This window comes from Stegodyphus dumicola, chromosome 11, assembly GCF_044657685.1.
Source record: "Stegodyphus dumicola isolate Sdum_Otavi_A_Nest chromosome 11, ASM4465768v1".
NCBI lineage: Eukaryota > Metazoa > Arthropoda > Arachnida > Araneae > Eresidae > Stegodyphus > Stegodyphus dumicola.
In genome coordinates this window covers 134543763-134556346 of record NC_140778.1, presented here as the reverse complement: position 1 = coordinate 134556346, position 12584 = coordinate 134543763, and the positions used below count along the sequence as shown (strand labels likewise).

General features: G+C 34.7%; 1 protein-coding gene across 1 annotated transcript in view; it reads left to right on the top strand.

Annotated features, from left to right (window-relative positions):
* Positions 1-12284, top strand: part of LOC118205701 (protein-tyrosine sulfotransferase 1-like) — a 136721-nt gene extending 124437 nt beyond the window's left edge. Inside the window, exons 4-5 of the mRNA XM_085827217.1 lie at positions 4117-4370; positions 9241-12284. Of these exons, the coding sequence (XP_085683343.1) occupies positions 4117-4370; positions 9241-9664 (678 nt within the window). The 3' untranslated portion in view covers positions 9665-12284. The remainder of the gene's footprint in view (positions 1-4116; positions 4371-9240) is intronic.
* Positions 12285-12584: the final 300 nt, after the last annotated feature.

Genomic DNA, 12584 nt, shown 5'->3' with positions numbered 1-12584 from the left:
TTCTTTTCACATGCTGAGTATTTAAATCACTAAAATAATCTAACTATTGATGATGTGTATGATGGTTGGCTGTGAAAAATTACTGACGGTACTTGACATTGCTACATACAGAGGCTGTTCACACATTTTTTAGACGACGCATATTGTATTCACAAAACTAAATTGCATTAAATTCTTGTGTTTTAAATGTTCTATTTGACATCCCTTATTCTGAACTATCTTTCGACACCGCAATTTCCAGGATAATAATGCCTTTTGAAGTGGCAGAAGAGGTATTCTATCCCATTCCTCCCGAACAGCTTTCCAGAGTCCTGTTAGGGTTTTGGGACAACGTTTGGATAATGCAGTTTTTAAAAGTCCGAAAGCACAAAACTCCATAGGCGACACATCGGGAGATTTGGTAGGGATATCAGTGAAGAGTATGGCCTTGATACCAGTTTTTTGTTCTATTTCGTTTAGGAAATTTACAGTGGATTTTGATGTGTGACTGCTAACTTTGTCCTGATGGAGTCTCACAGATTGATGGCACTGTGGGTAAAGCGATGGTATTTCATTCAGAAAAATTGGCGATATGTTCCTGATAGTATATGGAATTAATCTTGACATTTGTTTGCACTCTCTTTATTTTTAACTTGCCATTATAAGAAAAACCAGCAGCAATCATGAATCCCTTAGAAAAACTTTCCTTCGATTCTTTGAACCATGTACTTAATTTTTTTTCTCCCCTTTTTATGCCCCCCCGGGGGTCGACGTAGAGAATTCTGCGAAGCTACTGGCTAGGATCTGTACCTAGGCGTCTCGGCCACGGGAGTATAAAATTTATGAATTTGGTGGTTCTGGGCTCTGGGAAAGGTCACTTATTGGCCGGCCCCGGAGTCTGGCACGTCCTAGCGCGGCGTGGTTCTAGTAACCCGGGGTTCTCCCCCGGGGTCGCTGGGTAATGTCCCGCTGCGACGGGCTCGCCCAAGCGACTGGTAGGAGCATTAGACGACCGGTGCTGCCTGGGGCCTGTCCCCAGGTGGTGCGCTGCTCTCCTGGAGGGTAATAGTGAAGGTTGAACCTCCACGACGTGCCCAAAGGGGGAGTGGACCTGTAGTGGGCTTAAGTTCCCGGAGCAGGGAAGCCAAAATCCTCCCCTTTTTATATTAATAAATGGCTTTTTTTTTGTTACAAACATTTAAATACACCCATGATTCATCTATTGTGACAATTGTTTTCCATTGTTCTTTGGATATGTGTTTCTCATATAGAATTCTGCAGCGTGTCCTGCGTTGAGCGATATGCTTTGGAAGAAGACGATGCACATTCCGTTTTTTCGCTTTCTTAAGATTTAAATCAACGTTTATCATTTTGTTTACAGTGGAAACCGAGCATTTTAATGATTTTGCAACTGTCCTTTGACTAGGGGGATTTTCTTTTAACATTAAACAACGTACCTTTGCAATAGTCGAAGATGTCCGTTTTTTTTCTTGGATACTTGTTTGGAATTTTTGTCTCCCTTGAGGCTCCAATTTGACGTTTTTTTTCCTTTCTTGTTGATGATATTACCTATCGACGCTTTAGATATCACAAAACCATGACTCTCACATCGTTTTTGGATAACGGAGTATGCATATTTCTCTTCGGAAAGAGCGTAAATGTAGCCTTCGAACCACTGCTTTGTTAAATTCGCCATTTTGAATAAAAACGAAACTTTCAAGCCACAGACAATAATTTTGACTTTTAAAAACATAGTACAATTGCAATTACTTCTTTTACAGCAAACGAATTTTTATTACCGCTTACCAAAGTCGTCTAAAAATGTGCGAACAGCCTCTGTATAAAGGTGTTTAGAATGTAGATGTAAAGATGTTAAAGAAGTAAAGGTGATTAGAATATAGAAGATATAAAGGTGTTTAGAATATTAAGAATAATAAAAGCAGATGTGTAATATAAAGAATAATAACAGCAGAATGTCAGTCTCAAATTGAAAACATCATTACATTTCTAAAGAGGTTTCAATTTGAGAAATTTTACAATGCACTTTTGTTACATTTCAGTTTTCTAACAAACGAAATGTTCTATTAAGGAATAAAAAGAAAGAAAGAAAAATGGAAAAATATGAATGAGTTCCGTTTTCTGCGTAATGTAAAAGTGTTAAAGAAGTAAAGGTGATTAGAATATAGAAGATGTAAAGATGTTTAGAATATAGATGTACAGATGTTTAGAATATAGATGTACAGATGTTTAGAATATAGATGTAAAGATGTTTTCAATTTGAGAAATTTTACAATACACTTTTGCTACATTTTAGTTTTCTAACAAACGAAAGGTTCTTTTAAGGAATAAAAAGAAAGAAAGAAAAATGGAAAAATATGAATGAGTTCCGTTTTCTGCGTAATGTAAAAGTGTTAAAGAAGTAAAAGTGATTAGAATATAGAAGATGTAAAGATGTTTAGATGTAAAGATGTTTAGAATATAGATGTAAAGATGTTTTCAATTTGAGAAATTTTACAATACACTTTTGCTACATTTTAGTTTTCTAACAAACGAAAGGTTCTTTTAAGGAATAAAAAGAAAGAAAGAATAATGGAAAAATATGAATGAGTTCCGTTTTCTGCGAATTCGAAGAAAATGCTCTGTCATAAATTATAAGTATTGCTATTACCCAGAGAACGAGATTAAAGTCGAGTCATTTAAAAGCAGAATGTACTATTTAGTACTATTTAGATATTTACAATTTATATTGTCTGGTGTTTGAAATGAAACACAGAAAAGAATTTAAAATTTTTAAAATAAAATACTCACACAAACACCCCCATATATATATATATATATATGTAAGATAAAAATATATGAATCAGAATTATAATATAACTATAAACATTTATTCTTCCTCTCTATTCTAAAATCGTAATAACTTCTCTGCATTGCATCATTTCTAGATCACTCTATGGCCCGCGCAACTCTGATGATGTAATAATTAAGAACTGAAACTGCCCTTGTAAACCAAAACTTTTCTCTTCGCGTGCTTCCATCTTTCATAACTACGCACTTCAGTTTTTGCTCTCTACTGTGCTAAGATGTAATTTCGCTGGCTTGCTTTCTATCTCAACAATATCAAAAATGTAATCTTCTGTGGAAAGGCACGACTAGAGTGCCAAATGATTGTGGCCACAAATATCAGTTGCAAATAAAAATGGAATTAAAACTGCCTCGACTGCCAAGTTCTTTAGATATTACCAAGTTAGCATTACTAGCATACTACGTTCTTCAATATGGGTCTAATCACGCATCGACACTGCTCCGGCTTTTGATTGAGCTTTCAATATTACATATATATATATTAATAACTGCTACAATGAAAAACTTTTGTAAAACAAATCAATAACAATCATGGCTAGATTGGCAGTGATACACAGATGGTATAGTAGCTAACTGGAATTGGCAAACACACTGGTTGCATCTTATTAAATGTAACTTTATAAGAAACACAAATCACTTGATATTCAAACATATTTTTATTACTTGTTGACTATTCAGACGCATCTTATGGCATTGCACAGCGCAGTGCGGCTATCTGCACCCCCCCCCAGTTTTAAATTATGCAGTTACATTTTTCAAACAAGGAGAAACGTAGCCAAACGAGACTTATTCAGTTAAGTGGTTTATTCAGGCAAAAGCAAGCAGCAAAAAAGTGTGCGTACATCAATATTCTTTAATATGGAGTTATCGCTGAAGTTTCCCCTCTTCTGTCCTCTTCCGGAGTCGTTTATAGCATTGACTAAGATCTATACGTTCATAGCTCGGCTCAGGGGGCATGTTATTGATGAACTGATTTTCTAAACATTATCCATCCGATCCGACAGCGCAGCGAACCGTTATTTACTAATTCGGAAATGCTAGTCCGCTGTAGTCTCCTAATCCTACAAGGTGTGTTAAGATAGCCTAGAATCCTCCGCAATTGACTAGTTGAGACAATTTTGCTTCTTGCTTCAATATTATTGTCCCTCTGGGGATTTAAATCCCTCCATGGACTCTCCAAGATACCTACCATTCATAGTGTTGCCTTCAGTGAACTAATCTGGCAGGGCGGAACGGAGTCAATACATTATTATTAATATACTTTTTTTGCAGGTCACCATTACTGGTATGGACTTAAATGATTACCGCCAGTGCCTACGACGATGGAGTGCAGCCGTGCACGCCATGTACAGCCAATGCCACCTCTTGGGACCTCGCATCTGCCTTCCCGTTCACTATGAACGCCTAGTGCTTCATCCCGAAACTTCCATGAGAAAGATTCTCGCCTTTTTGGATCTTCCTTGGAATGCTTCAGTGCTTCATCATGAACTATTGGTTGGAAAACCAGGCGGTGTTTCTCTTTCCATGTGAGTGCCTAGATACAGCTACCGAAGTTTTTTATCCCAAAATTTCTAACATTTTTAAAGAATATAAATATAACTTACCTCTACAATTCAAACGGGAAAGGTGGCATAATGCATTGATGGCATTTGTTGCTACGAATGCTATTTCGCTGGTAAGTAACAATGGGCAACCCAAATCAAAACCTAAGGTCTGTGGTTTAAAAGTTCCAAGCAATTGCGTTCATGACATGAGAGAAGCAAGAGGAATTTGATACCGAATGAACACTGCAATTCTCTAGTGTGTATGAAAAACCTGTGTGTTATCTGAGAAGTATTTCTGAATGAAATAATTAAGAGCTCAAATTCTTAATAGTTGCAGTTTACCTCTTTTTGCCATCATTCAAACTATTATTGCAAAAAATATTACATTTTAGAGTAATAATAATTTTGCCTTTTCTTAAATGAAATCGCAAAACAATCAAAACACTAAAAATTCGAAAACTGTATAAATGGATCAAGCTTTCAGAGAGAAATTCGGACATTTTGAATTTAAGTTTTTGTCTGATAAGCACAACCGTGTTTTAAGACAAGACGAATTTGCTAAGACAAACTCTCTTTATTTCGTGTTTTAGAAGAATTTGGTGATTTCGCCATGTAACCAAGTAATCTTGAGTTAAATACTACTAAATTCTAAGCCATTCTGATAGCGGAGATTTTTTTTTTTTTTTTTTTTTTTTTGGTAGCAGTGAGCACTAATGACTGGAAGCGAAACGTTATTTAGTTTGTTGTGTGAGCCTTTCATTAGGTTTAAGTTCATGACATTTGTTTGAAATCTCTAGTCTCAATGTGAAAAAGTAAATAATTTAATGAACAAATTGCATATAAAGTTATTATTTATTGATTTCCACTTTCGATTTAGAAACAAAATGCTTTAAGGTACTTACATATTATTGCAACCATATTGGCGCAATTTGGCAATATTTTACGGATGAAAATGTAAAAGTTACTTAGCATGCGCAAGTTGGTGGTTTTCGCGCCTTCTTTTTTAGAAAGATTCTCAAACTATTGATATTTATAGTAAGTTTGGTAAACGATATCAACGTAGAGAAAGAAAACATACTTTAGCAATTTAAAATATTAATCTGAATTATTAAATAAGGATTATGTCGTACATTAAAAAAACAAAACACTGACATTCACTTAGAATCTCGTTAGAACTTTTGAGCAAAATTCTGTATTACTGCCGTAATTTTACCGTAGTTTCTTCCATTGCTGGCGAATTTCACAAGCTCATACTTTAAAACTAAGTTTAAGACAAAAAATATCACGATTTGTGTATAAAAACCGTTTGAACTTGAAATACAACAATATAGAACGCATAAGAATATGGCAGCGTTGCTTGACTGAATTTGAATTATTAACAGATCAAATTAATTCCAAGTTCAAATGAAACGTTTGAAGTTGGAATACAACAAAATAGAACGCATACGAAGATGGCAGTGTTGCTTGACTGAAACGATTGTTATGAGCATGGTTGCCAGAAGAATGGTTATGCACATGGTTGCCAGAGTTTGGCATTTTCTGAAATTGTGGCTACTTCTACTAAGATGGCTGCGATAGTACGTAAGTACCTGCTTTAATTAAAATTTAAATTGTATTTTTCGACAGATTTTGCATTTAAACTAATATGGGAAAGGTAAAACAAAGCTTAGAGTATTTGATTATAAATACACACTGGAGTGTTTTGCAGAGTGAAACTTTTTATAAGTTCTTGAACTAAGACTCTCGAAAGAAAATAGTTAATGAAACTCGGTGAACTCCGTGATAAAGTTTGCCTTTGGTAATTAACATTTTTATTTCTCTCTTATTTCTTTATATTTGCTTTAACTATAGGAATTTAGCACAACTTTCAACAGAAAAGAAATCGAGAAAGATAAATAGTATTTTATATTTCGTTGTAAAACTCAAGTAGTTTTTAATGTGAGTTTGTTTATACATTGTATTATTTAACAAATCATGACGATTTCTGAACGATTACTGTCTTTTATTAGATAACAAGCAGAATGAAATATTGTACTGCGCCTGAACTTACTCAATCTTTTTTCACACATTTGATTGCACATTTTATGACGTTTTACTATGACTAGCTATACGTTCAAGTACTTATTTACGGTGTTCCTTTAAGATATGTTTTTCCAGTCCATTTAAGTACTGATCTAAGATATTCCAATAGGATATGTTTTTTTAGTCTATTCAAGTCTTCATCCAGACATCCCTTCCTTTAGAAAAATAGCCTTTACGCGGTTAACTAAAATCAACTACTTTGACTCTTATCAGTTTAACAAAACATTAGCAGTGTAACCGATAAAGTCATTGAGTTAATTTAATCCCTCATGCTTTCTCATAAAGACATTACAGTAAGCAAATACAATCATTTATCTACCTCCGAAGAATAAAAACCATAATATATTGGGTAAATAATGGTCTTTGCAATATCAGATCTTATTTCCCTGCATAGCACGCTGGCCAACTAACAAGAACACCCTAAATAATAGCCTCATTTATCTCCCTGATGAGAAGGCAGGCGATTTCCCGGAAGAGAGAGGAGGAAATAATGCATTTGGGAATCACGAGTTCCTTTGGTTCCTTTGTGCTCCGGAAATTAAATAAATCCTACCACATCTCGGATCATAAAGCACGAGAGGGCACCAATTGAATGTCTCGGTCTTGCCCATTACGGTGAATCCCGTGTTAGAGTGACATAAAACACTCTTTTTTTTACAGTTGATCAATACTTGGTGCTTTACTTTAGTTGTTAAATGTGACGCAGCCGGACGCCCTTTCGATTTTGTTCAGTGTCTAGAGGAGGTGCGTTAAACTGAACAGATACTTTTTAAAATTGTCCACAACGTGTGAAGAAATTAAACATTAAGCTCAATTGTTTATTGATTTAATTAATTTTACTATAATATGAGGCATATATGTCCCAAACTAATTTAAAAGTTGAATTTCGGATTTAAACTAAGGTGTAAAGTTACGAATGTTAAACACTTTAGATCCGATTTCATGCATCTATATTACGTCTGCCTCGCATTTAACCCTCTAATTCAGGGGTTCCCAACCCTATGCCCGCGGGCACCATGGCGCCCGCTGATCGTTTAACGTGTACCCCACGCTGTGCGATCACAATAAAAATGTTTTAGATTTCAATAAAATTCTATGTAAAAGTGTTCTCATTTTTAATGCGTCCAACACGGGTACCAGAACAAAGCGAGATGTGACCGATCTCTTTTTATGAGCATGTATTATTAACTCTGTCCAACTATGTGCCCGGTGTCCAACAGTTGTTCTAGAATGTGTTCTTAGGGACAAAAAGGACGAAGATCCTTGCTCTAATTAGACCTCTGCTGGAAGAAATGATACAAACGGGATTCTACTATACCTAAAGCTAGAATGCTGTACCTAAAGCTGCTGTACCTAAAACTTAAAGGATTAAGGTAAAATATCAACCTTTGAAAGTGTATTAAATATTGCATACATGTTCAATGAATTACTAGTGACGTTTACAAATGAAATATATGGCAGCTATGCGATATATTTGAAACTTTAGTCTATGTATTTTCCTAGTGATTAAAAGAAAAACTATTAGCAAAACAGCTTTAGAATGGTATGGCAAAGAGATACGTATGTGCTGTGCAATATTCATTTGAATAATAACCTGCATTCATTAACTGTTCTTTTTTTTGTATTTATTTGTAATTATTTCTGTGCATAACCTTGAAATAGATCTTAAATACATAGTTTTATGAGATGTATTTAAAATTTTTATGTACTTGTAACCCTTTTCTCTTATAGAGGCAAGGCGAACTTATTTAAATATTAGATTTCGATTTTTAAATATGCATCTGTAAAGTAGGGTCAATTTCCGACTCCAAACAGATTCTCTAAAAGCGTATGTTAGCAGGATCGATCGGGTTTAGGACTTTTCGCCGCAGCCATTTTTTGGCTGCGCCCTTTCGGCGACAGGACAGTCTTCGCACCGTGGGCCATTTCGCCGTTAAGTAGAAATGAAATACGTGATAAAGGTTGCTTATAATATGTACAATTGTTTATAAATAAGAAACGGATGCTTAACTCCTTTAAAAGAAAGTACACGTAGTTAGGAAATTAAGTCAGTATCAAATAGAACAAAATTACCACATTTCATAATTATAGATTAAACCTCTGATATAACAGAAGTTATATTATCGTTTATAAAATGATGCAGATGATGCAATGTTTACAAGATTCGTGAAATTTCAATCAGCTACTTCAGAGAAATCGCTCATGCAAGCAGGAAATTCACATTTGTGTGAAATCTTAATCGAAAATGGAATTACTTTGGATTCTTGTTAGCACATTACTGTCTTAAAAATTAATAGATAGATATATTTACTAATAAGTTAACTAAGAAAATTATGTCAGAACGGCCAAATAGCTCGACGGCGAAATAGCATGACGACGAAATGGAGGCATCCAAACAGCGGCGGCGATTGTCCCATTTATAGCAGAATCACCTTATTTACTTTCAGTTCTTATGTCAAAGTTGTGTACACTTTATGTTGTGAACAGATGGTGCTCCTTTCACGGCAACCAACGTAGAACACTTCTGAAGTGTCTTCAGAAGATGAAGTTCTAGACTAGTGACACGTTGAGGCCATACTTATTCCCTAACGGTACATTCCATGTACCTGCTATACCTGTTATCATCTTATCCAACAGAACAGTGAAGTACTTGTTTCGGGATCTGCTTTGAAAAAATAAATTACTTAATAGTTTAATGCATGTATAAATATTTCGAAGATAATTTCACACATATAAAAATATAATTTCTTAACCTTAATTTTATTTTCAGACTTGAAAGATCTACAGATCAAGTCATCAAACCCATCAACACTGAAGCCCTTACCAAATGGGTGGGTCGCCTGCCTGAGGACGTTGTCCGAGACATGCCCTCTCTTGCACCTATGTTGGCCATTTTAGGATACGATCCTAGGGCCAATCCTCCGGACTATGGACAACCTGATAGTCTTGTCATCAAGAATACATGGGACTTAAAAGCCAATAAGAAAGTGTGGGAAGCGCGAGAGAGACTTGTTGCAGAGAAAAGGGACAACATTTGGAGATCATGGCTGCAGAAATCTAAATCTAAATCTAAATCTTCCGTAAACATAGAAGTGCCCAACAATACTACCGAAATGAACTACCCGACCACAAACGATATATGGCAAAAGTTGGTTGGAGTTACCAATGGTAGTGGATTCAGTACTCGAAGCTGACGTACGTAACACGCATTAACAGCGTTGCATATTTCGTTATGTTCAGAATAGGAAACCTAAACCAAACTTTCTGAGAGTTTTTTTTAATCTTTTCGTCAAAATAGCCTACCACATGAACCATTAGAATTAATTGAGGCTTTTTAAAAAGCTGTTAATATAATGGGTCCCCTCGTGAAAACCATCTCGCTAAGGTGTTCACATATGGAAATGAGAATTTCTGAGGATATCAGTTTTAAACATCATTTACCTCGTCAGGTGGGCTTAGAGATGTTTCTTTCTAATTTCGTTTGCCTTTTTCTGCTATAGGCTCATATTTGAAAAAGACTGAAAAGAAGATAATTTGGAAAACAATGTCTAAACTTAAAACCTCAGTGATATTACTGTCATCAAGGAGAATCGAAATTGTCGATTATTGAAATGAAGTAACAGTTAAATGGAACTCTTAAATGTATATAGAAACGTTGTGTACACTTTCTTCAGTACGTCTTTTGAAAATAAAGAACAAAAGTAAAGTTGAATGCGAAACTTTCTAATAAAAATTTAGCCATAATTATGGAACTGTGAGATTATGATTGCTGAAACTTCTGTGAGAATGTGAGCTTGATGTAGCTTTCCCGTTAACCCATATAGAAGTTTCAGATGTGACACCAATTTTTAATTTATCATGATGCTAAATTTAATGCTTACTTACACCATTAAAGTAAAACTTAATGTTGCTGACTTAAACTTTCCATTTATGACAAGCTGTAGAAAAAAGACATCATAACATCATATAGTTAATAATTTGAGGAAACGTTCGACAACAAATCGATTTAAAAAGACGAGAGAAAAACGGCTACATGTTTTGATAATCTGCTTCCGTACCCATGGGGGCACGTCTATTTTTTCACTGTGATTCAATTCGCCTGTGGTAACTGCACAATTTATTATATATGATGATTTTATTTTCATTTAAAGACATCTGTTTTTCTAGTTGTAATTATTTTAGATTGTTTAAAATATCTAGCTATGCATTCGCAGTAGTACAATTTGGAACCGGTAAGGCTTGTGAGAATAATGAGCTTGTTATGTACTGGTGTGTAAGAGCTGTGTTACCAAGTTGTTGAATATGTTCTGGGAAACCAGGATGTCAGCCTAATATATTTTGGGAAAGGGGGGACTAATTAAAATGAAATTAAAAGAGCCAGCACACTTGCTGGAAACTAATAGAAAACGATCTGCGTTAACGGACACTTCCCATAGAAGGAAAGGAATGATTAAAATGAATTTAATAGAAACAGTACTTGCTTTTGTAATGCTTGCTGGAAACTGTATACAGTTCTATCTCCATTAACGGACACTTCCTTTAGAAGGAGAGGAATAATTAAAATGAATTTAATAAAAACAGTACACCTTTTTAATGCTTGATGGAAACTGTGTACAGTTCTATCTCCATTAACGGACACTTACCATAGAAGGAGAGGAATACTTAAAATGAATTTAATAGAAACAGTACACTTTTTTAATGCTTGATGGAAACTGTATACAGTTCTATCTTCATTAACGAACACTTCCCATAGAAGGAGAGGAATAATTAAAATGAATTTAATAGAAGCAGTACGCTTTTTTAATGCTTGCTGGAACGGTTTTTTAATGCTTTACGGATTAATCCATCTCTTTACATGGATCCACATTTAATCCATGTAAAGAGATTTTCATGGCCTTCCCAGAGAAGGAAATTCCTTGAACTCCGGGACCTTCAGAACGAGAGAGATTTAGGGAATACTTTCTGTATTTCTATTTAGAAAACACTTCCTTATAACCATCAGATGGCCTGGCCCTGTTACTTTTCGCTAGGGAATACTCCAGCACTTCCATTTAGGAGACACTTCATAATAACAGTCAGATGACCTGGTCCTGTAAGTTTCCGCCAACGAGAGTTTGGTCTCTATGTGTTCATAACTACAAATATTCAGCATAAAATTCTTCTTAGTAAATCAGAATGGGCAGTTTATTTTTCGAAAGCAGAAATGGTGAACTTATCTGTGATAAAACGGAGTAGTAATGAGTGTTTTTGCTGAATGCGTTTAACAATGCGCTGGCTGTACATGTTATGCCTTACTTAAAGCACTGATATTTGAGTGATAAAAGCACATATTACTGACTTTGATGAATTGAAGAATTCATTCATTTACGAAGAACGGCAATATTAAATGAACATGAATTTTTGTGAATAAATAGCAAAAGATATCACAAATATAATTCTTGTATTATTTACATAATAAAAATTCCCGTAATGTTTGGTATATTACTTTTAAAATAATTGTTGAGGAATCTCGGAAATTGGAGGATTTGAGATTCAGTTTGTAAGTCTAATATTCAGTGTATTATTAATGAATATTTGCAATCTAGTGTGCATATATAGCAATAAAATAAACTGTACTAAAATATATTTTTACTTCTTCAATTACATATTCGATCTCTTGTAAATAAAAATATTTTGTTCCGTTTCTGTACTCAGTTTTATTTTAAGTTAGCAGCACAAATGTAACTTTTTCGATCAGGTTTGAAGTACTACAAATACTGTTGTCAGGTCTAAACTTAATGTGACATCTTTTTTAAAATAAAGCATTAGTGCTTATTTTGTGAATGTGTCTTTTTATTAAGTGTATCTCTAGAAGCTCCTTAACACTACGTTAATAAAATAAGAGGTTTAAAATTATAAATGCATTTTTAAAGGCCTCGTTTAGCTCAATATGAATTTCCCAGATGGCACCACTTGTTCTTACAGAAGCCAACACTTTTGACTTAACTCAAAAGGTAACAAGTAACGTAAAATGACATAAAATTAAATTAACCTAATGCACTTTCACAGGTTATTTAATGCTCAGGGAGGCTCTTAAAAGTCTGTGTAAACAAGGCTAGAAGGGCTCAACGCCAC